Source organism: Gavialis gangeticus, unplaced genomic scaffold (assembly GCF_001723915.1).
Source record: "Gavialis gangeticus isolate Ggan-Ray unplaced genomic scaffold, GavGan_comp1, whole genome shotgun sequence".
Classification (NCBI taxonomy): Eukaryota; Metazoa; Chordata; order Crocodylia; family Gavialidae; genus Gavialis; species Gavialis gangeticus.
This window is the reverse complement of record NW_017729004.1, coordinates 9,002,705-9,028,312: the sequence shown is the minus strand read 5'-3', so window position 1 is coordinate 9,028,312 and position 25,608 is coordinate 9,002,705. Positions and strand designations below refer to the sequence as shown.

The following is a 25,608-nucleotide window of genomic DNA, read 5'->3' as shown; positions in this document are numbered from 1 at the left end:
CTCTCTGGGTGCGGCCCTCCAGCCAGCTAGTGACCCATTTGACGGTGTAGGTGTCGATGCCAGAGTCCCCCGGTTTTTTAATGAGAATGGGATGAGAGACAGTGTCGAAGGCCTTCCTAAAGTCCAGAAAGACTAGGTCCACTGCTACCCCTGCATCTAAGGATTTTGTGACCTGGTCATAGAAGGCCACCAGGTTGGTCTGACAGGACCTGCCCTAAGCATAATCTCCCCCGCTGGCCCCTCGTGGACCTGCACGAGGATAATTCTCTCAAAAAGCTTACCCAGGATCGAGGTAAGACTAACTGGCCTATAGTTTCCTGGGTCCTCCTTCCTCCCTTTTTTGAAAATAGGAACCACATTGGCCCTCTTCCAGTTCTCTGGCACCCCACAGAGCACCACAAGTGCTTGTAAAGCCATGCCAGGGGTCCCAAAATGACCTCTGCTAATTTCCTCAGCACCCTGGCATGGAGATCATCAGGACCAGCTGATTTAAATACATCCAATTCCTCCAGAAGTTCCCTAACTATGTCCTCACTGAGCGTAGTCCTGGGTGCACCTTCCCTGGGCCCACAGGGGTTCTGGTGGGGGGGGTGACCCGGTCCCTGCTCAGAAAAATGGAGGCAAAGAAATTTTTAAATAGGTTAGCTTTGTTGTCTGGTGTGACAACCAGATTTCCTAGCATATCTTGCAGAGGCCCCACCTTACCCAGTACCTTCTTTTTACCTCTTCTGTATTTAAAAAAGGACTTCTTGTTTTCCTTGATCTGGGTAGCTAGTCCCAGTTCCATCTCTGCCTTAGCCTTCCTGACCAGCCCCGTACAGCCCCGAGCAACCGAGGTATAGTCCTCCCTGGTGACGGCCCCTCGCTTCCATTGGGTGTAGACCTTCTTTTTAGCTAGGAGATGTTCCTATACGTTTTTAATGAGCCATGGGGGCTTTTGCGTCCTCTTGCCTTCTTTGATCCATGCTGGGATTACCTCCCTTTGGGCTTGGAGGATCGTCTCCTTAAGGAACTACCACTCTTCTTGGACACCCGACTCACCTCCCCACCAGGACCTCAGTGCCTCCCCGACTAGTCTCATTACCTCATTGAAATCCGCTCTCCTGAAGTCCAGGGCTGCTGCCTTGCTGCAGGCCTTTGCCACCTTGCACTGGATGGTGAATTCCACCAGGTGATGGTCACTGTTGCCCAGGTGGTCGAGCTTCCGCAGACCCCTCACCAGGTCATTGCCCATGGCCAGGACTAGATCCAACAAGGCGTCTCCCCTGGTGGCGCTGTGCACCTCCTGGGTTAGATGGAGGTCCTGTATCTCAGCTAGGAACCTACATGAGCAGTCAGACCTGGCTGACTGCTCTTCCCAGCAGATGTCTGGAAAGTTCAGCTCACCCATGATGACCACATCCCTTGACCTAACTACCCCTGTGAGCTGACTTAAGAATTCCCGGTCTAGCTCTTCCCCTTGGTTGGGTGGTCTGTAGTAGATCCCCACTGTTAAGTCCCTTCCCCCTCAACTGCCTTGTATTCTAACCCAGAGCACTTCAGTGTGCCCCTCCTCTGACTCCATGGTACTTGTTGAGGATGTATATTTCTCCTTGATGTAGAGCACCACACCTCCGCCTTTCCTCCCTCTCCTGTCCCTCCTGTACAGCCTGTAGCCCTTGATATTCAGCGCCCAGTCATGCGTTGGGTCCCACCACATTTCAGTGAGCCCCACTACGTCTGGGTTGGTGTCGGCTAGCAGGAGGGTAAGTTCCTCCTGCTTGTTCCCCATACTGTGAGCATTTGTGTAAAGGCATTTGAGGCCTCCTGAATATGTGTGCACTGCCCCCCCAATCTCAGTACTACCCAGGCCCCTGCTGCTTACCTGGGTATTTGTTCTGCTCATCTTCAGTCTAGGCTGGGCTGTTCTTGTGGGTGATGCTTGGTTTAGGGGTCCAAGGCTTCCTCTGCCCTCGTCTTCCCCGTCCCCCGACAAGCCTAGTTTAAAGCCCGTTGCAGGAGGTCCACCAACCTAGAAGAGAACACACGCTAACCTTTGGGGGAAAGGCGAAGCCCATCCCACCCGAGCATGTCACAATGTAGCTGCTGCCACAGGTTCATACTCTTTGTCCTCTCTGATCATCCTGTTAAGGAATATAACATATCCCTTGGCTCAGGCCTCTGAAAGATTATGCATCCTTTGAAGTGTTTTCCGTTCTCTACAGTGCATGATGAATTCTCAATACCGTAATGTTCATTGGATGTCAGTTTAGGTAATACTGACCCATTGTTACCCCCTGACATTTCCTTTTGCCAGATTCAGAGCCATTGACAACCGTTAATTTATTTTGCAGATTATTTAATGAAGGAAAGTGGTCTCTTCTATGTACATGTGCTCATTAGGGAATTAGAATCATGATCGGCTAAGTGGCTTCTAAATCAATGTCTCTTATTCAGTTGCAGAAACCTCAGTAGACATTGCTTCATGTTTCTTGTCTATAGTAGTTAAGCATCTGATGCAAATTGTCTTCCTTTTTATTTAGAACAGCTGTCACCACTGTACATTTCAGTTCCAAGGGCCAGAGCACACCAAAATCCATGCTGGTGGGCAAAGAACACAAATCACATTCCAGTGGACATTAGTCCTCCAGTCTCAGACTCATTGCCAGGATCTCAGCTATAACGGCCAAATTCTGCTCTTAATTACAATAGCGTGAGTCTAGACAAAGTCACATAAAGTCAGGGTGGTTGCATTGTGTTTGCCCTGATGTAACTGGAAGCAGAATTTGGCTCTAAGACTTTAGCACTGTCTATTTTCTTCTTCTCAGTGTTTCAGTAAATAGAATCAGCTTCATATTACGTTATGGCTGCAGGGATGGTAAGTGAAACCACAAATGGAAAGAACAGTACCTTTTTTTTTTTCAAGCATTAGAGGATCATTGCAGGACTTAGAGATGGAAAAGTCCTTTTAGGTCACAGCCAGTCATCTCCCTATAGGACAAAGTGTTTCCTCCCACCACCACTTTCTCTTTAAATTTCAAAGCAATAGTGGTTTTGCCTCTGTTTCCAGAATTTTATACTTAAACCTAGTGCACAGACTTTTGTAAACTGAATGCTTTCTTCTTTGTCATAATTCCAGTGCTGATTGGTAAAATATAGGACGATTCTACTGAATGTACATGCAACACTGAATATTGCGATTTTAACAGTTGCTGCTTTACATCTCACAGTCAGAAAGTGATTCATGACACCAGGCCTTGACTGTTCCTTTTCATAACTTCATCCCAGTAATCAGTTAAACCCTTAGGCTAGGGACAGAAATTACAAATAAATCAGTATAAGTGATTGGAAACCAGTTCAATTGTGTAACAGAAGTTCAGTACACATAAACCACTTTCAAAATGGCCAAAAACGGTTTAAGGTAAACCTGGATGGATGCAGTATCAGATTTAACTGATTTAGGTTAAATCACTTTATTAAACTTCTGGCCCATATCCCCTCCAGGTTCAAGTTAACTCACAGTTCTCCAGCATCCCAGAATGCTTTGCACCTCCCCCACAACCCTCCACCCCCTTGCAGTGGGGCAAGTTAGCCTTGGCCCAAGCTGTCTGCTCCAGCCAAGCAGAGAGGCATGCTCTAGCACCCCCCGGCTTGTGGCCTAACCCACTGCAGCCATGGGACTGCATTTTCAAAATCAAAAGTGAATGTCTGTTCACTTGCTTATTGGTTCAATCTACACAGCTTATACTAACCTACAAAGATTGAATCAATTCAGCCTTGGGCTTTTTGACTGTCTATACTTATCCTTGCTGCTCACCTGTATGAACAATCATAACAGGTCACCTTCTATGTGACCTTCTATGACCAGGTCACAAAATCCTTAGACGCAGGTATAGCAGTGGACGTAGTTTTTCTGGACTTTAGGAAGACCTTCGACACTGTCTCTCACCCCATTCTCATTAAAAAGCTAGGAGACTCTGGTGTCAACACCTACACAGTCAGATGGGTCTCCAACTGGCTGGAGGGCTGCACCCAGAGAGTGGTGGTAGACAGGTCTTATTCGACCAGGAGGGATGTTAGGCAGTGGAGTCCCCCAGGGCTCGGTCCTTGGGCCCGCACTGTTCAACATCTTCATCAGCGACTTGGACAAGGGGGTAAATAGCACCCTGTTCAAATTCACAGATGACACTAAGATGTGGGGGATTGTGGGCATGCTAGAAGGGAGGACCAATAAGCAGGGAGGACCCAGGTGTATATGTACTCCCCAGGTGCAGTACCTGACAAGTGCAAGGTATTGCACCTGGGGAGGAAGAACCAGCAGCAGATCTACAGGCTGGGGAACTCCCTTCTCATTAGTGTAGAGGCAGAAAAGGATCTTGGAGTCATCACTGATGCCAAGATGAACATGGGCCAGCAGTGTGGGGACACGGTCAGGAAGGCCAACCGCACCTTGTCATACATCCACAGATGCATCTCGAGCAGGTCCAAGGAGGTGATACTCCCCCTCTATGTGGCACTGGTCAGGCCGCAGCTGGAGTACTGCGTCCAGGTCTGGGCGCTGCACTTCAGGAGGGATGTGGACAACATGGAGAGGGTCCAGAGGAGGGCGACTCGCATGATCAGGGGGCAGCAGGGCAGGCCCTACGAGGAGAGGCTACAGGACCTGAACCTGTTCAGCCTTTGCAAGAGAAGGCTGAGGGAGGATCTAGTGGCCATTTACAAACTAGTCAGAGGGGACCAGCAGGCACTGGGGGAGTCCCTGTTCCCCTGAGCACTGCCAGGATTGACCAGGAATAACGGTCATAAGCTGGCAGAGGGTAGGTTCAGGCTGGATATCAGGAGGCGCTACTTCACTGTCAGGGCGGCTAGGATCTGGAACCAACTTCCAAGAGAGGTGGTGCTGGCTCCTACCCTGGGGGTCTTTAAGAGGAGGCTGGATGAACACCTTGATGGGGTCATTTGACCCCAGTACTCTTTCCTGCCATGGGAGGGGGTCGGACTCGATGATCTGCTCAGGTCCCTTCTGACCCGACCAACTATGAAACTATGAAACTATAAACAATTCATTTCCAGCCTTCAAGAATTTGAAATCTGTTCTGAGAGTTCACTCCTTACTGTTGTTGCCCTTCTCTGAACTCCCTAAATTTGCCAATATATTATGGGGTATAAATGCAGGATGCTGGGGCAGATCCACACAGAAGGGGACTGCAGTATCACCTCCTTTGCGTAAGACATGCAATAGTTGTAAGTAGCCCGGTGTTTCTTTGGTTTGGTATATCAGGGTCTATCCTTTGGAACCTAAAATACCAAGCACCCTTGGGAACCAAATTAACTATTCTGCCATACTTCATTCACATTAATAACAGAGGGACCCATTAACAGGCCTTTTCTCCCAGGTATTGCATAAGGGGTCCCTCCACACTTGGTCTGGTGACCTTTCTCAAGGGGCCAGGCCAACTGTGTTAACCTTCCTGACTGGCAAATGTGGGCTGCATTTAATTTGCTTGGTATTGCTGGAGTCTAATTACAGCTTTGAGCCCCATCATAATGCCATATCCAATATGTTATTTTGGAATGTGATTGCTCGTTAGAAATGAGTTCATCATTGCAGATGCAGCTATTCACTTCATTCCATATGCCATGTCTACTGCCAGAGTGAGGGTTTGTATTTTAGTAAAAAGATCCTAAGGGGATAATTCCATTGCCATCCTGTGCAGAGACTCTGGACCTTTGCCTTTCCTTTGTGAATGCCAAACTCTAAGCTTTAAATAACACTAAAAAAAAAAAAAAAGTATGCCCTTCACATGTTCCACAAAGCACTTACCACACATCGGGGAACTGTAAAACAAATATTAGTAATAGTAATGCAAACATGAAGAAAGAGCATAAATGAGCTGATATGTGCTGAGACTCTCTCTGTATTTAGAGACAGACGGTAGCTATACAGGAATTTTCCCGTCACCAGCACCAGTGGCCTTAAGCATGCCACATTGCTCCGTGAGCTGCCTCTGAAGCCAGAAGCCACGCTGTTGCACTTGCCTTTCAGTTGGACAGGCTTATTAGCACTGTGTCCCCGTGTCAATGTGGCTACATTGCTATTGGCTTTGGAGAAAGCCCATTCTGACTAGTGCAGAGTGATTGAGGTGCCATGGTACTAAGAGTACTGTGTACGTCTATGTGCAATCTTTTGGGGGCTGAATTTACTAAATGGAAAGGTGCTATGCCATTCTTAGGTATTCCTGAATTAAAATAACACCCTTCACAGACTGCAGAAAAGCTTTGAAGCTGATACCAGCTTTGGACTGCCTCATTCAGGTGGGAGTCCCATCCTGACCCTATTGGTAGCCTGTGTTTCTGCAAACCCTAGAAAACCCCTGGATCTTCTGCAGGGTGTGATGGCACTCCTCATTTAGTGCCAGCCCCATAAGATCTTCAATGGCCAATTTTCTATGTGACATAGCTCATGAACTCAGAGGGCCCATGTTCCCTGCCACCCCCATTATCACCGTCATTTCTTCTACTTCATCTTCCTTCCCTCCAACCTACGTGCTAATCCTAGTGTCTTATGTTCATGCCTTTTTTTCTGAGAGAGTTTAGAGGAAGAAGAATTTTGTGATCTGAAAAGAGCTCTAAGAGCCAAGAAGTAAAAGTGACAACGGGTTTCACTGACTCTTCCTCCCTACATTTCTCGATTTAGAAAACCAAGAGGATGAATAGTTCTGTCTCTTGTTGCTGGGTCTTGTAGGTGGGCACCAATGATAGACACCCAGAATCATTCATCACGTGGGAAGATACTGGGTTTAGGCATGTTCTCATTCCTGGTAGATGTACTGCTTGCAGCAGTCCCATTAAAGAACAGCAACCCTCTTCAAGTCTCCACCTGAGATTTGTGGCCGTAACTCACTATGAACCTCTTGGACTGTCCCTATTCCATGAGCAGTTGACTCACTGCATTTCACCTCTTACTTTTGTATAAAGGAAGAAAATCCCTGGCAATGATCATAATACAGCCACTTGTCCTTTTTTGTTAATGATCACAAGTCCAGGGGATCCCAAGCGAACACCATTTATTCATTAGAAGTCCACAGATGGGAAACATTATTTTTAGCCCCTTTGATGAAAGGAGCACACCCTGTCCTCTGCTTTGCATTGACTGTTGGATTCAAGGCAGTCTCTGTCTTTTGGCACCTCACCTGTTTATTTGCCCCATGCAGCGCTCTTCCTATAACCTTTAGCAGCTAGGAAATTTGTCTGCTTCCCAGGCGTCTCTCTGTCAGATGTACTGGATTAAAGCCAAGTCATCTGTAGCAGTGGGGGAGATATCTCTAACCAGCTTGTTTAAGAAACCAACAACAAAAATATGCCTGTGGAAAATGGGAATGGGTGAGTGAGCTTTATTTTCTGCTAGGTTTGCTTTTTAGTGTTCAGTAATGACTGTGTTGCAGCAACTGTGCTTCATCTCTCCTGTCTGCAAAGGCCCTGCAGTGTTTCTGTAAAGATATTTTGGAGCCAGTGTGGGATAAAAAAATAGCATATACACGTCTGGCTGAAATAATAGTGATGAGATACTGGTCACTTAAAACACCTCTCTTTGACTTTCCCCTGTATCCCTTTCCACCTGGAAGCTGGGATCGCCTTCTCTACTGAAGTTTTTCTGTCTTCCATATCTTTCATGGGCTTGTTTTCACTGAATTGGCTATTAGCACTGGAATGTACTGGTTTTACTTTGTTTTCAGCCTAAGGGGGGAAAAAAATCTGGGATTGCAGAATTTCCTTACAAAGTTTAAGAATTGTATAGGGTTTGCAAGCAGACACAACAGGAAAGGGCGTGTCAAGTATAGCCCAAATTCCCTTCACACTAGGCAGAGCGAAACTGTCTCTGATACCTTGGGAAGGTAACTATGTGCTCATTTGGTCACCTGAAAATCGGTGTTAAGCTTCTGTATCAGGAATACTCTGTCTACTCTCTGTTCTCAATGCCATAATTTGTATGGGACCTAAGGGCTCCAAGCAGAACTCCAAGAGGCTCCAACCACCCTCTGGACCTCCTACAAGACATTAATTTGTTTGGAAATTGTGTTATCACCACCTGTCTGGCTGGGTTTTCATGCTTCTCTTGTCATCGCAGTGTCTGCATTCAGCTGAGCAATGCTGCCAATACTGCGTACAGCCCACAGCTATTCTTCTTCGCCTTAAGCTGCCCTTAGTAGATGAAGTTATTTGAAATAATTGTACACTGGGGCCGCATGTAAGGCCTTACTGAAAGCCCAGTGCAGCCAGCGGGAGTCTTTTCATTGCCTCAGAAGTCTGGAATTAGACTCACACCCACTTCCATTTTTCTCTATTTTTTTCTTCCTTTTACATGTATCCATTTCATCGCATGAGATGTTTGTCCTTCTATAGCAAAAGCTATCCAAAGCCATGTAGAAATTCTATTATGTTTCTGGGTAGTAGCAATTTAATTGTATTTTAATTCACATATCTCGACTTAAAGCCCCTTTATTTCTGTGCGGGCGTGATATTCTTTGAATTAGGCATTTTCAAAATGTTGCAGATCTTGGGCTGCTCTCCTCTCCTCTCTTCTCCTCTCCTCTCCTCTCCTCTCCTTTCCTCTCCTCTTCTTGTTTCTACCTGCTTGAAACTTAATCTGTTTTACTAGCTGACAACAACTGCCCTGGCTCTGACAGTGTCCTTTAACTGGGACGATTATGAATACAGGAATAGCACGGAACTGTGTATGCGGGCTAATGTTTTATTACTGCAGGTTGAATGGGTGTACTGAGACAATGATCTTCCAGATGGCACATGGGAAGTTAAAAGGGTTTCTCCTTTTACAATACCGACACCTCAGATACACACTGTTGGAACATCATTTAATATTAATTCCTGCTGGGAAATGTCAAAACATTGTTGACTGAACAAACACTGTCCCTTATCCTATAAACAATACGGCAATGAGTAATCACAGCCAGGCAAGTGACTCCCATTGAGTTCAGATGGACCAAGAGAATATTTTTAACTAACCATTACCAAGGTAGCAAGCTGCGCCCTTGTTCAAAGGGAAATAGACCTTCACATCCATAGGGAGCACTACTGAGCTCAGTAGCACTCTCGAGTCGATCACTTAGCAAGCTTATCCCAGTTGCACACAAGCAAACAGAAATAAGGCAAGAACTGTCTGCAATTACATCAAGATATAGATGCAATTTAAATTAAAAAAACCCAAAGAAAATAGAGCAAGAAAAAGCATAGCAAAATGATGCTAAATCACTACAAAATTTGTTGAATTAGAAAAGCATCCACATCAGGGATGACAATTCAGTCACAATTTTTTTAAAAATATATATTCCCTTCTGTTCTCCACTGAATCCTAGGCATTATAAGGAACAATGAGACAATTCATTTGTTACTCTTCAACTTGAGAGATTTGCTGAAGCTCTAAGAGCAGAGGAATAATGCTGTTTCATCCTTATTTCCTTGGAAGTAGACTCAGCCAGAATGCCGTCGTGTTGAATACGAAGATAAAACACACGCAGGGAACTAGATGAAGATTTAGAAATGTCTCTGCCACAGTAAATATGGGATGGGAGAGTTAAATGCACCATTATGCAAGTATGAAATTAAGTCAGACATGTAGAAAGACCACCCATCGAGTTGAAAATGAGCCTTTCTTTGCAGGTGCTCTCGTTTGAAAGGCTGACATTTTCCAATGATGAAAATTGCCTCCGTGAAATTTGTGAGAGTGCTTAGGGATTTGTGAGGGAGGGGAGAAGGGCTGGGGAGGCTTTACTAGAATTGTAAACAGGCAGCATAAGTCGACATCTAGTTCGCTGCGTTCCTGCCCCCGGTCTTTTTTTCTGTGATAGATTAATGAGCATCTGTTAGGAACAATGACATATTTGAAAACGGATGCATTATGGCCTTCAGCGGGTTCAACGTGAGCTCCTACCCATTCTGTGCTCTGAAATAAACAATGGAAAATGTTATGGGCCTGAACAAAAATAACAATAGGTCCCAGTGCCAGATCTTGGCCTCTGTGATTTCGATGCATAGAGAGAGATTTCCTGAGAGCGAAGCCTGAGAAGAGCGTACATGTCTTACTTGCTGGGGAGGAAAACTGAGGCAAGCCCCCAGCTCGTATGTCCAGCAAGAGGCATTAGGGAAGCAGCCATCTCTTTTCGCTTAATGCCAGAAGAATCAAAAAACCATGCTCTTGTTGAAGGTGACTATATCAAACAGTAATGGTAGGAAGGGCCCAAAGCCTCAGTATTGGCCTGACTCTTCACCCATTAAAGTCTGCTGGGGTGTTCATGTTATTAAGATTAATTATGAGTGTATTTGGAAATCCCACCATCAGCGTATTGCAGGACTTGCCAATGTTTTCTGCTCCGGGGGGGTGAACAACCCAGTTTGGACCTGAGGTGGGCAGGCGGTAGGATCTAGCTGCCTGCAACACTTCTTCCTACTGCCCAGCTGCACAAGAAAAGCCTAGCACCACTGAATGCTGCCCAAATCTGCAGGCTGAATCCATGGCTCTGCAGGCCATAGGCTGTTGACCCTGGGTGTACAGTATTGACCTCCTTATTATGTTGTTGGATATTGGTTTCAAATCTGAAAGGAAGGGACCTTTTGTCTTGAGCCTGCCTTTTTAAAAAAAAATCGTGTACTTGATTCCCACTCCTCTAAACCACAGTGTTTTATGGTGCCATTGGAACTAGGTCCTCAGTTAATTTAATTGACCAAACCCCTCCTAATTTACAGAATGTAACAATTCACCCTGAAGTGCTGACACTCTTTGGGGCAACATTGGCTTTGAATTCCTGGTACAAGCATTTGTATTAAAAAATGGCATCTCTGTGAGGCCCAGACCTACTGACCTTACTTATGTGAGCAGCTCCATTGACTTTGATTGGATTACTCAGGTGCGTAGTAGCAGAACTGAACCACTGCTTTGAAACAGTCTTACATTGTTTAATCTCACTTTGGCACATGTTGTTTGCTGAAGCTTGGCACTTATTTGAGCAGACGTCCATGAGAAAAAGGGAGATGAGTGACTGCTGACATTTTTCTTTTATGTACACGAAGACAAAAACATGAATGTTTTTAAAGTTAAATTGTTTCATCCATTTCCCCTTAATTTGAAATCTTTTGTACTTCCCTTATTGTTACTCCTTTTATGATTTAGGCCTTTTTTTTTTTGTCTTTAGCTTTTAAGTTTGCAAGAATTTACCCTAAAAAAGCAAAGCACTTGTATAAGAGGATGTTTTAAATAGACACTAACAAAGTAATGAGTCAGAGCACAGTTACCTAATTAGCTAGAGAATCGTTACTTAACATCAGAAGGAACTTGAGAAGATATTTGATTTGGTACTTGTATAACATTTCATGTATTAAATCTCTATCTTAATAACAAAAGTGCATAACCCTCATTGCTGAGAAGATTGTTTAGATGATTATAAACCTATGGCCTATACAGTGTGTGCAGCTCTGGAGCTCATCTCACGTTGGTGTTTATAGGCAATGTGCCTAGAGAATTGTGGGCTGTAGTGTATATGCAATGTGTACAACAGTGATCACAGTAAAGCACGTGGATGTCTCATTAACCATGAAAACCTTGTTGAAACATCTTCGCTCAATCCTAGGAATCTAAGCATAAAGTAATTGCCATACCATTTTAGATAGGACCCTCTAGTTGAGAGTCCTATCTCTGACAACAGGCAAAGTTTCCTGTACATGGAAAGATTTTATTCTTTGATTGGTCACCATTTTATGTGATGAAGGATGGAGATTTAAATTCCATAAATGTATAGGCATTTATAGAGATGGGTATATTCAGCATAATATAACTACAGATTATCTTATTATGTTTTGTCAATTAAATTAGCTGAGGATCTAGTCCTAATCATAAAATCATAAAAAGTTAGCTTTGGAAGGGACCTCAGGAGGTCACATCTAGTTCGACTCCGGCCTCAAAGCAGGACCATCCCCAACTAGATCATCCCAGCCAAGGCTTTGTCTACCCAGGTCTTAAAAACCTCCAAGGATGGAGAGTCCACCACCTCTCTGGGTAACTTGTTCCAGTGTTTTACTACCCTCCTAGTGAGAAAATTCTTCCTAATATCCAACCTAAACTTCCCTTGCTGCAACTTGCGCCCATCGCTCCTTGTTCTGGCATCTGCCACCACTGAGAACAGTCCAGCTCCATCCTCTTTCGAACCCCCCTGCAGGAAGATGAAGGCTGCTAGTAAATCCCCCCCTGTTTTCTGTTCTGCAGACTAAATAAGCCCATTTCCTTCATAACTCATGTCCCCGCAGCCTCCGAACCATTTTAGTTGCCCTCCACTGGACTCTCTCCAATTTGTCCACTTCCTTTCTGTAGCGGGGGCCCAAAACTGAACACAGGGTATTCATGACTGATGGATTTCCGTTGTGTATTCATTCTGGTGCACAGTTGTTGTTTGGTCTCCTACGTGCTTTCCATCAGGGCATTTGGTGCATTGGATGAGACATTACATTTCTGGAGATACAGGTGTAGGATCCAGGAATGGTGATGGCTCTGTTGTGGGGTGTGGTAACTGCGGGGGGTGGAGATATGTTGGCAGGTTTTGCATTTCTTGTCATGGCATGGTTTGGATCCACATTGTGTGTTTTCGGCCATAGGAAGTTTGCTTCTGGTGATGAGGTCAGTGAGGTGAGGTTCTTGTTTCAAGGCTAGGATGAGTGGTTCTGGGAAAATCAGGTTAGACAGACACTTATCTTGGTTAGTTTAGTCCATGATGACTCTGCCTTGAGCAGGGGGTTGGACTTCCTGAGGTTGCTTCTGGCCCTATTTTTCTTTGGTCTCTTTGCACATGGATTTGTAAAGTCAATACAGCAGATTTGCAGAGATAGCAGTGGCATAAAGCCTATGATTAAATGGAAGCCATTGGCTCAGTGCTTATCTACCAAACACCACTAATAGACAGATTAAATTCCCAATTTAAAAAAAAACTGGTAATAGTAGCACATAGGAAAAAGTAATAGGCTCCTGAAAATCATTCTAACATTGAGCAGTTCTTAAGTTAATATTTGTACAGCCCCTAGCACAAAAAAAATGGGTTTCTCGGTACTACCACAATACAAATTATAACAGAGATAATAAAAGCCATTCTGTTTAAAACGAGAAGTTATATTTTAGTTTCCCTGAACAACTTCTGGAGGCTATATAATAATGCATGTATTTTACTCTACCTTTGAGTAAAAAGAAAAATCCAAAATTAAACACATCTTTTCATGTTTTATTCTGGCTGTTAAAAAAGATCCTGAACATGAGGATCTATTTAACAATGTACCTAAGTGAAATATATTAGATTGCAAATTCTCCATGGCAGGGATTTTGTTTTCCCAGGTGTCTGTTATTACACATAAGGCTAAAATAGGCAAAGGCTGCGACTAAAGAATAAGAGCACAATGCAAAACTCAATGTGATTTAGTTGCTATTGAATGGTAATTGGGTTCTCCTTGGTTTTGAAGTCCTGAATAAACCAGTAAGTCCCCCAAAAAACAAGAGAAGGTTTTCTGTTGGGTGCATGGGTAGCTTTTGGCAAATTACTTAAATTGAATTGTGCCTCAGATTACCTGCCTGTAAAAATAGGGAACTTAATTTTTACCTCCCTCCGTGGTATATTATGTGCCATCATTAATATTTAGAGACCACGATATGTAAGCACACCTAATATTATTACTGTGTACAATCAGCTGTTTCATTTTGTTCAGTTGTTCATGTTCTCTCTCATTAAATAGGTCGGCTGCTACTTGAAGACCCCTAAGTATCCGATTTGGTTGGTATGCAGCGAAAGCCACTTCAGCGTGCTGTTTTGCTTGCAAAACGACTTACTGGGTGACTGGAAAACAGAACGGCGGTTTGATCTATATTACTACGATGGCTTGGCCAATCAAGAAGAAGAAATACGGCTAACTGTTGGTATGTATCAGTGTTCATGACAGCAGGAGGTGAGAAGACAATGCCTTTGATTAGTGTTCCTTAATTAGTTAAAATAAAGAGTGGCTCATTTCAGAGTAATGTGGAGGCTCATGGTTTTCAAAATCATAAAACATAGGAATCGAAGAACTGCAAGAGCTACCAAGTCCAGTCCCTTGTGTTCACAAGCAATGTAAACCCAAGGTTTGCTAAAAATTGTCCACTCTGGCCCCTCATACACCACAACTATTAGGCACAATATGAAAACAAACCTAAAATGCCCTACATCACACTACAGATAACAAGCAGGGAGCATGCATTATTTACATAGCGTGGTTTGACCTTAATCAACCAATTGTCAATGCCCAACGTGTGAATCAACACAGACTTCTAGGGCCATACACTTTTTGTGGAAGAATCTCCTATGCTCCTTCATTGCCATATCTCTTCTGAAGATACGTGGCATAAAGCAAGTTCTGCAGACTCATATATATCCACCTCTCCATGGGATGTAGACAGAGAGGGCACCGGACAGTCAGAGCAATCCTAGTGCTCCATTTGAATCGCTGCAGAGAATAGATTATCTGCCATAAATATAGCTCAAGTCCTTTCCTGAACTGCCCTTGGAGCAAACACATCTAGAAATCTAGCAGTGGATTGGATCATCGAGTCCAGTTGTCTACTATCTTAGTCAACAGAGTCCTATTCATAAACTGGTCAAATTCCATCTTCAAACTGGTTAGGGTTTCTTACCCCATGACTCCAAATTTTCCTGGAACCCCACTACCCTTATGGGTAGGAATCTTTTTTTCCTCCCTCGTTTCCAGGCCAAATTTATTCATGACAGTTTTTCCTGAGTAAACAGCATCCTGTCTTTAGGGAGCATTTCTTCCTCCCTCATATTTACACCCTGGGGTATTTATAGGCAGCAATCATGTGCCCTCACAGCCCTTGTTTTGCTAGGCTAAACAAACCAGGCTCTTTTTGTCCATTTTACTGAGATAACAGGATGGCCATCTGGTACCCCTAATCCCAGGCCTATTGTGATAGACACCAATACTGGAATCCGTGTGGACTCTCACTCAAAGGAGGAAGAATAGTTACTTGCCTTGCAAGATGCAAGGATTTTTGTTGGTGACATTTCTTATTGGACCAACTGTACAGTTAGGGGGATCTTTCGGTCTCTGAGAAAGTAAAAAGACACACAGCTTGAGTTATATAGGAGATAGAACAAAAGCCTGTAACTGCTATATATCTCAAGCCATGTCTGCTATTTTTCCAGAGATCCAAGGAAGGGTAATTCACACTCTAAAGCTTGTCTGTATCCCTCCCAGGTGGTCCAATAAAGGAGATCACACACAAAATCTCTAGCTTTTGCATTTTTCTGGACCATCATGGTTACGGAAACACCCCACCTCTACTTATCCTGCAGTAACTGTGGGCATTTGCACACATGCTTGCACTGCAGCGCATATATTTGTATAAATGGCAAAATGCATGCCAATGCTGAGAAAATGGCGGCAGCACACTTTTGAACTAAAATAAATCAGAGGTGTTTTAGTTCAAGCACACCGCCGCCATTTTCTGCGTGCTGACTTGCATTTCGCCACTTAGACAACTGCACGCGATGCAGCGCAGTGTGTGTCAGCTCTCACGCAAAGCGGATTCAATGAATCAAGTCTGCTCTGATGTATCGCAGCATGAAAAGGTATGTATCCACACAGGTTCCACGGCTTGGCGTTGGTCCCCGCTAGTTGGAGTTATATTCTCATATGGCTCGCACGTGGCAACGGATCCGAGTGCAACGTGCAGTCCTGGTCCCAACAGATCTTGCTCTTCAAAAGAATCTGGTCTTGTGGTTGTGGGGCACGTGCATACCAAGAGTGGACTGTGTAGCTTGGGGAACCCCAGTTACTGTAAGGGAAGGAACCATGCTTTGTGTCTGTTGGCTTCTCCCACTTTTCTTCAAACTGCATTTCATTACAATACCAGACCCATTCTGATGGAAATCTGTATTATGTGACAGTATTTGAACTGCCATGAGATGGGCTACTTGCATTGTAGGTGCTTTGGGGGACAGTAAGTGCCTTTCTGCCTCATGTTTCTATCAGAAGGGGGCTGTGGGTCCTATAAGTAGGACCTTTAGGCATTACCTTTATGCTGTTATTGATGATGCTGATGACAATGCCTAAAACTCTCTCTACAGATACAACTCAGAATTATACTGAAGATAAAGAAAATGATCTTATTCCTCCCCTTGAGCACTGTATTAGGACAAAGTAAGTACAACTTAGGGTTTTATAGCACAACACATTCAGTTCTCTATATTTTCTATCTCAAAATGAGGCTGGGACTTGTCAAAAAAATGAATGTGGACCACTTAGTCATGCAGAGATACTAGTTAAGAAAAAGGAAGGCTCTCACTCACTCAGGCTTGGATGACACCACATATGAACAATTAGGCTTCTGCCTTTGAACGTTATTGTCATTACCATATTAATGGACCGGATGGTCAGTGTAGTGCCTAAAGGATCCTTGTGTAAACCAGTAAGAGGTGACCCTACTAAGGTCAATACCAGAACTGTCTTGTACTTCAGTAGGTTCAGATTTGGGTTTCCCCAAAGCTGGGTGTTACTACAGCACACGATGCATGTGACAACGAGAAGAGTACATAAGAACATAAAATCCTTTGTTCAGTTATTTTAAGATATCTAGATTAAAAGTGTAGGACAGTGGGAACAACTGTAACATGAGCTGGTGTTGAAAAGAGCAGGAGAAAAGCAATCCTAGTGCATATAACATTGACACTAACAGAGAAAGCAGTATAATATTCAGTACAATGTCAGTGGGTGAGGGACACAGTATTTATATAGCATCTCATAAGTATATCTAACAGAGATATTAGCTGAGTTAGTCTGAAGTCAAGCAGAAGGTAGGGCACAGTGGAACCTTTGAGACTAACTCATTCCGGGGGGCACTGCTGAGAGGGGTGAAGTTATGCTGAAAAGTTCAAAAATGATAAAAAAAATGGTTAATCCACTGCCTGTTATGAATGACGGGCGGTGACAGAGACCTGCTTCTGGCCCCGCGCCCTCCCCCTGCCACTCCGGGTCCAGCCCTGCTCCTCCCTGTCCTGCCACCTCTTTGGGTCCTGCCCCGCTCCCCCTGCCCCACTGCCACTCTGGGTCCTGCCCTGCTCCCTCCCCATCCCACCACCGCTCTGGGTCATACGCCACTTCCCTGCCGCTCTGGGTCATGCCCCGCTACACCCTGCTCCTTCCTGCTGCTTCACACTCGTGGGGGCGTGCTGGGTGGCAGCATGGGGGGGTGGCGTGTGGCTGTGGGGTGTGGTATGGGGAGCAGCCACTGTGCGGGGAGCGTTTGCCATCTGCGTGGTGTGGGGAGAGGCCCCAGGGTGTGGTGCAGGGAGTGCAAGGGGGCATGATGCATGTTGGCCCGGGGGTGTGTGCGTGGCCACAGGGTGTGGTGTGGGGAACAGCCCTCGGGTGTGGCATGGGGCATGCAGGGGGTGTGGTGCGGGGCATGGTGTGGGGAGTGCCCAATGGCTGTGCTTGCATGACACAGGAAGCAGCCCCAGGGTGTGCGGGGGGCATGGTGTGCAAACACGGGGAGTGGCGTGGGGAGCAGCCATACTGCAGGGAACGCCTGTTGGCTGCAGACATGTGGTGCGAGCAGCAGCCCCAGGGCGTGCAGGGGGGCATGGCATGGTGCAGAGAGCAGCCAATGGTTGTGCCTTCATGGCATGGAGAGCAGCTCCAGGGTGTGGCGCAGGACTGATGGGGGGTGTGGTGTGTGACCACGGGGAATGGCATGGAGAGCAGCCATGGTGCAGGGTTGCAGGGAATGCCTGCCAGCCATGTGCCACAGGCAGCGGCCTTGAAGTGTGGTGTAGGGTGTGCGGGGAGTGCCCCAGCATGTGGCACAGGGTGTGCAGGGGGGCATGGTGCACGTTCTTTGTGGGGAGGGGTACATTGCGACAGGGTGTGGTGTGGGTAGTGGCCCTGGGGTGTGGCATGGGGTGTGAAGGCGTGTGTGGCATGGCACAGAGAGCACCCAATGGCTAGGCCTGCATGGCGTGGGGACCTGCCACATGGTGTGATGCAGGGCATGTGGGGGGCATGGTGTGCAACCACAGGGAGTGGCGTGGGGACCAGCCACAGTGCAGGGGCATGGGGAATGCTTGCCAGCCATGTAATACGGCTAGTGGCACAGGGTGGGGTGCGGGGCATGGTGCAGGGAGCACCCAGTGGCTGTGTCTGCGTGGTGTAGAGAGTGGTTCTGGCATGTGGTGCAGGGCATGTAGGAGGGCATGGAGCATGGCTGTGTGGGGGGTCATGCGTGGCCACAGGGCGTGGCACAGGGAGTGGCCATGGGGTGTGATGCAGGGCATGTGGGGGTGTGTGCCATGTGGCTGCACAAGGGGCTGGCACATGGGTGTGGTGTGGGCAGTGGCAAGAGTGGGGAGAGCACCTGCAGGCTGTGGCTGCATGGCATGACCCTGGGGTGTGGTGCAGGCTGCGCAGGGGGCATGGCACATGGTGGGGATTGGGCAGGGGGCCTTGCCCCACCCCGCACCCACGTGCTGCAGTGGCTGCCTGCGCGCGCCCCCTGTACCCGCTTCCTGCGCGGCACCCTGCTGCCACATGATACGACCCCCCCACCACACCCTTCCTGCGTGTCCTGCATGCCTCATGGCCACAGCCGCCCAACACTTCCTGCACAGGAGGGCATGCACCATGGGAGAGGGAGTGGCGTGTGGCCACATGGTGCCATGCGGGGAGCAGGTACAGGGGCACTCCCCACCCACAGCTGTGTGTTATAGCCAGTGGGCGCTACCCACACCCGCCCCCCATGCGCCCATGTGCCAGGCCCCCCTCTTGTGCGGCCTGCAGGGGGGTGTAACTTGCAGGCACATGGGGAGAGCACACGTGGGGGGCGTGCTCTGTCCTGCAGCTGTGTGCTGCAGCCAGCGAGCACCACCCACACCTGCTCCCCATGCAGCACCCTGTGGCCTCCTCACCACTACCTCCCCAGCATGCCACGACCCATTGCCCGCACCACATGCCATGCCCCCACCCTGGGGCTCTCCCTCCCTCCACTTCCCACCCTAGCCCTGACTGCCTCTGCCTCTTCCTCTATGTCTGTCTGTCCTTAGGTTCTGGGCCACACATGCGCAGCTGGCCCGGAGCATTATAGACAGACACATAGGTGAAAGTGCCATGGCTTTTATTATATTAGAATAATTAACTTATACAACTGACAGAATAGAAGTCACTGTAAAGGTGGGTAAGCACTCACATAGATAACTTAGCGACACTAGAGAATCACCATCACTGGAAATGTTTGTGCAGGTTAGACAACATCAGTCTGGGATGGTTTAGACAAGGGTGATCCTGCCTTGGGCAGAGGCCTGGACTAGATGCCCTCCTGAAGTCTTCTAGCCCTGTTTATCTATGATTTTAATGATGCTCATTAGAAGCTTTTCCATTGTAGCATTTACTTCCCTATGATTCTGAATTTCTGAAACATTCTTCTTTTTAAACCAGACATTTCTATGGGTAGTATCACTCATGAGTGATACCAGCCATATAGAGCATCTTAAAACACAGGATTTTGAACCAAATTCTTGATTAGAAAAGTGGCACTGAGCCTGCATAGTAGACATCGTTTTTGATATGCCAGGTAAATTTTAGGCCAGATTCCATTCTCAAATCTATACCCATCTCCTGTTATGACGGACAGAATTTCACGCACATATCTGAAGGGCATATACCAGGACTTAATAGGAGGGAGACATGGATTTGCAGGTATTGAATAAGCTCTAAATTACATTGCATTTAATGGGAATATTTCCAGTGACATCAATGGGATGTGAATCGGGCATTACATGTACAACAAAATGGATGTCGACATGCCTGCTCCACAGCAGATCTTGGAAAGTCTACTAACCAAATATCTCTGAAACAAAATGCTTTCAGACCTCATTGAGGAAGTGTGCAGCACTTGTTAAACCAACAAGCCAAATAATTCAAGGTTCTTTTGTAATCTTTTCCCCGCCTCTTAATTTTTTCTTTTAATAGTAAACAAACTAGGAGGTTAACTGTCAAACACTGTTAATTCAAGGCTCACATTACACTTAGAAATTTAGAAAAGACAGTTTTAACACAGATTCATCGCACATATCAGATGCATTGCATTCCTGTGTCCCGGCTAAACCGAATCTTAACAAACCATGGTTTAGTTATAAAAACTTATGTCCAAAAAAACACAGTTGTTAGCAATCTACAGCAAGCAAAGTTGCCATTAAAATCTCTTTTTCTGGATTTTTTTTTGCGATGGTCACATTATAACTATATTATAACTATATTATAGCTATATGGAGTGTTTTCCCCATCCCCTTCTTCTTTTGTTTAGCTGCTTGAATTTTTAAAGGAGGAAAATAAAAATAATGACACATCATTATATTTTGTTGGGGTCAGTTCTCGGGGTAGAGGGTTGTCGCCCTTGATCCATCTGTCCAGATTAGCTCTGGTTGGCATCTGTGGACTGCTAGCAGTATATCACAGAATCACAGGGCGTCTATGCATGCGCTTTGGTTGGGGGCATGCTTTAATTAGAGCGACTCTGAGAGATGCTCTAATTAAAGTGCTCACAGCATCACGTGGTTCAAACTGGTGGTGGAAATGTGTGACCCAAAGCTCATTCAATGAGCTGTAATTCAAGTGCCCCTGCCACCATTTGAAACACGAGGATCCTGAATAGACATGATGTGGAGGCTGCTGGAGCATCATCTAGTCCTCCCTCCTCCCTGAGGCAGGATTGTCCCTGTCCAAACCATTGTCAGCAATCACTGTTGGAATAGCAAGTTCAGCCGGGGCTATTGTTTCTTTCCGTTCCTCCTTATTTGATAGCGCTTCATTACAATTATGACAAATCAGAAAGGAAACGTGGAAAATAAATGCTACGCGTTTGTATGTGTAATTGGAATCTATGAGCTAAACAGGTTACAGGGACCAGGGGTGATTATAAAGGAGTTTTGCAGCCTGAGAAAGAGGGGAAAATATTTTATGCTAGACAGAGAAGGGAAATAGTTCAAAAATAACTTTTATTAAAAAAAAAAAGTGCATTAGTCTGCACTGATCCCTAGTGCCATAAGATTTCGTACCAGAAGAAAATGGTAACTCTTCCCCATCTCATTTTTCAGAAGTGAGAACATGTCAAAGACTGGGATTTTGAAGACAGCGCTTTTGATCCCTTTCTTTCCCACTGCTGTATTCTATAAATAGTCCTATGCTGTGCCTCTTACCGCAGTGTCCGAGCACCTTCCAGTAACGCAGCAAACAACGCAGCCAACATCTGCCACGCATTTGTTCTGTTGTCCTCTTCCCAGGAACGGAACTGTGTATGTCTGAGGGAGCGTTTTGTTATTTGGGACATTTTTATGACAGAGGGGGAGTGTTTGGTAGAGGTTTTATGGGAAGGGAAATTATGTGCATGCTGCTACTTAATTTGGAAAAGTCATCGTCGAAGTAGTGTGCCTTGCACTTGAGGCAAAAAGTGAGCACTTCAGAGAATTAAGGAGGACCAAACGCCTGCTGGCGTTGTTTCCAGCTGCGGTGCCCAACCAAAGAGTAGACGGCAAATATGTGTGCTTCTGTTGTTGCTTCCAGCGCAAGACGGCTGTGCAAGCTGTCAGAGGCCGACCAAAAGATGTCTGGAATGTGCGTCCCTGGGTTATTTTGGAGATGCCGTGCAAATGATTCTCATCCCCATTGTCCTCTTACATCACAGCGCCCATCCTCCGATGTTTTCTTTCTCCGCTGGCGGAAATAGCATCTGCTAGCTGTCCCGCAAGCAATGAAACTTTGATCCTGCTTTATTATCTAAATTCAGCAATATATTTTATTAACTCCTTAGCTCCTCCCTTCCTCTGTGGTTTCTGGGTTTTGTAGTAACACAACGCAGATGTGTTCTTGTGACAGCCTCCGTGGAGGCAATGGCTCTCGTGGCATGCAGGGACCACACAGGAAGTGCTCTTCCTCCCATGCACCATGCACCTGAAAAACACAGCCGAACCTTTATGAATGTTATTCTAGACCAGGGTTGGGCAAAATGGCAGATCCATCTGGTGGACAGACTCCATTTCCCAGTAGCCCCTGCCCGTGTCACTGCGGCTGATTTCCATGCAGACCCCAGCAGCAGCGGTACCATGACAGTGTGAGGCCAGGGTTTCCACGAAGACCAGCCCCAGCAACGTTGGCAGGGCATGCGACTCGGCCAGGAGGGGCTCTTTAGCCAGGGTTGGGATCTTATGGTGATGACCGCATGGTCCAGAGCCGGGGGAGAGCCACGATCTGCTGCCTGCGCACCCCTGCCTGGGACATGCAGGCAGAGGGTTGCAGCTCTGCCCTGGTTCTGGACTGCGCTATCATTGCCGCAAGATCCCAACCCCGGAGCAGCTCCCTGCCCAGCTGTGTGCCCTACCAGTGCTGCTGGGGCTAGTCTCCATGGAAACCCTGGCCCTGTGCTGTCATGGCACTGCCACTGCTGGAAACTAGCCACAGCGACACGGGCAGGGGCTGCTGGGAAATGGAGTCCACCACAAGCCCAATGCAGCTTGTGGCCCACCCCCGTTCTCGATGGAGGGCCAGAGCCAAATCATTTTCATAGGTGCCTCTAACAAAAGCATGGATATTATGTTGGTCCAAAGCATTCACAACTAAAGTCGTCCAGCCATGAGTGTGCAAAAAAGTGCTGCCCGACTAGCTGACACAGATCACGTCATAAACATAAAGTAAAACTAGACATACATTGGCATTAGCAGATTTAACAGAAAATAACTCAAGATTCACACATGCAGATTCAACACATCGTATATCTCTCAGTTGCAGTGCCTGAACATTAGTTTGTCACTGAGGTTCCCCGTACAGTTAATGGAGATATTTATTTGCTCCAAAAGGGTGACTCAGAGAGCCCTTGTGCTAAGCAGGTGGGTGCTAGGGCAAGCCGATAGGAAACATTAGGCACAGGGGTGACCCCAGACTCCTGCTCTCCGCAGAACTGAATGGCCTGAATCAGGACTGCAACCCTTGTTAGCTGCAGCAAAAGGGACACCTGATAACTTGCACTGAAAAACAGCTCAGTCCAGGGCAAAGTGCAGCACCCACAGCAACATCTCCGTCCTGAACGTAGTAGTTGTGGTGGTGCCCACCTTTTGCATGGGAGCCTAGAGGTTAGACCACTCATCCAAGAAGTGGAGGGCCTGTAACTCATCTTGAGAGGACTCAAATCAACGTCTACTTTCCAGAAGTGGCCATACCAGCAAAGGCGGCATGGATTGCAATTACTCCTCCTCCTATTGAAGCTGGGAAATCAAGGCTGCAAGAGCCATGGAGCTAAAAGGAGAATAAGCAAGATGTAGGAGTCCTGGCTTCTAATCCCAGGGGCTGGATGTGTTTCTGATTTTTTAACCAATAACTGCCTAATGGAAATTGCAAGGAATGGGAACCCAGGGAGTGCCCTCAGCACTGGGTTCCTGTGTCCTGCTCTTTAGCACCCTCTGCTCTCCTCTTTTCTTCTGGCTTGATTGATGTTGCAGTCCTCGCTACTGAGAGGCCCAGCTTGCATAGCCTCATGCTTCGTATGCTCCCCTGAGAAATGGGGGATGCGTGTTTGAGTCCCATTAGACCGAGGACTCAGTACCCAGGTCTCCTGCTGCTTAGTGCATGTTCGCGCCACAGGGCTACTGTGTAAAAGGGGGACATCACCATGTTCAAGACTAAACATTACTGGGGGTGTTGCAGTTTTCAGTGAACTGAATAGTGCTGTTTGTCCCCGTCAGACAGTAGATATGTCCTCTGGAGGCATGACAGATCAGGGACTTTGACACACTGTAGACACCACGTCCCGGCTCTGATCTGGATTGCAGTGTCTCTGAGATAGGATCTATATGCTGTATTTCAGGGGCAGGCAATTATTTTGGGCGGAGGGCCACTTCCTGAGTTTTGGCAAGCCATTGAGGGCCACATGACAGGCAACCAGGGGCAGATAAATATTCATTTTCTAAGTTTTTTAGGGGCCCCGTGGGCCAGATAAAATGGCCTGGAGGGCTGCATCCAACCCACGGTCCGCATTTTGCCCACCCCTGCTGTATCTGCATCAGCTCTGAGCATGCCCAGAAACCTTAGTCTAGGCATCAAAGGGTCTTTCCAAACCAAAATGGAGGCACCTGTTGAATCAAAGCAGCTGAAGTGGTTTGGTGATTGCTGGAGCAGGGTTGGCTTGACAGTCGTTTTGTGCCTTTCCTTTGAAAACCATTTGGATTTGGTCGCAAGTGTGCAGCACGCGTGCAATACAGCTTCTGTTGAGATCAGTGGAAGCACACTTATTAACTTCCAGAGGTTTTGGATGAAGCTCCAAGTGAAAAGATTCGCTTTTGATGAGTACTCCGATGAAGTCTAGTTGAATCCGAAGCTGATGTCGAGGTCTACTGCAACAAGATAGCATGGGGAGATGGTCAAACTGCCCCTGCCCATGCCATACCTGTTGTGCCAGTCAGGAAAAGGCTTTTGCAGGACCTGTCCATAAGGCACCTGACAGCGTGGCATCTCTGATGACCTTTAAAAGAAAACTACTGAAGTGCTACAATTGTGGCCCAAGCTCTTGGGGAAAGGGAACAGCAGTGGGATGTTTTTCAGCCTGCATTAAATAGCTTTAGGGAAACTGTTTGCAAATCAACGGAAGATGAGCATTGCTACCAAAGCCATCCTTGCGCTTGCCACAGATTGTGGGGTTTTTCTATTTGACATTGTCTTGACATCTTAAGATAAAAGCCATTTTCACGGTAGAGTGACAAACGTCTTAGGAGACAGAGTGATGTCAGCAACAATTATGGCACCGCAGTATTTCGGCTGATAGCCACATAGTCACCGGTGTGCTTTATTTTCTGCGGGGGGGTGGTGTTGATAGACACAGGGTCAAAAATGCAAATCGGCTACTCACAGCTTTCTCTGTAAAGGAACATACAGGCTGACTGGCAACCTGTAAGAGGTTAGAGCATAGTGGTTGGTAAGGGTTAATCTTTATACACCTCACAGAGACGGCAACGACCAAGATGTACCTGATCACTCCAAAGACATCCTCCCTGGACTCTCCCCGGGATTTTTCTGGCCCTCTTTCCAATGGCAGATGTATGCGCTAACATAAAATGATCTCTTTTACCCCCAGGTGGAAGGGAGCCGTTATCGACTGGAACGGCACTGAGCCCATCTTATGACTGAGCTGACCCTGGACTGCAAGAACAGCGCCTTCCTGTTCCCACCAGTCAGGGAGAGAGGGCAGGAGCCTGCCCAGTTACACAATTTAAGCACAACAGAATGACAGGCTGCGTGCTGGCTGGTGGGAAGAAAATCCCGGCATGCTTCAGATCGGCCGTCTGCAGTGTAAACAACCTCGACACACGTTCTTTGCCACTGCCTTGTATGTACAGTGCCTGAAAGCAGGAGCCACCGCTGCCAAATCATGCATTGGGAAAAATCAGTAAAACTGTCAGCATCTGCTCGAGCTCTGCTTCTGGATCTCTTCTGTATCCTGCAATTGTCTTTACCGATGCGATGAAAGAAGCGGCACCCACTTTTTTTTTTTTTTTT

The 25,608-nt window shown here is 46.5% G+C and overlaps 1 protein-coding gene across 1 annotated transcript in view; it reads left to right on the top strand.

The window, feature by feature from the left end:
* Positions 1–25,522, top strand: part of FAM188B (family with sequence similarity 188 member B) — a 138,610-nt gene extending 113,088 nt beyond the window's left edge. The window contains exons 16-18 of the mRNA XM_019508078.1: positions 13,762–13,942; positions 16,146–16,218; positions 25,187–25,522. Of these exons, the coding sequence (XP_019363623.1) occupies positions 13,762–13,942; positions 16,146–16,218; positions 25,187–25,235 (303 nt within the window). The 3' untranslated portion in view covers positions 25,236–25,522. The remainder of the gene's footprint in view (positions 1–13,761; positions 13,943–16,145; positions 16,219–25,186) is intronic.
* Positions 25,523–25,608: the final 86 nt, after the last annotated feature.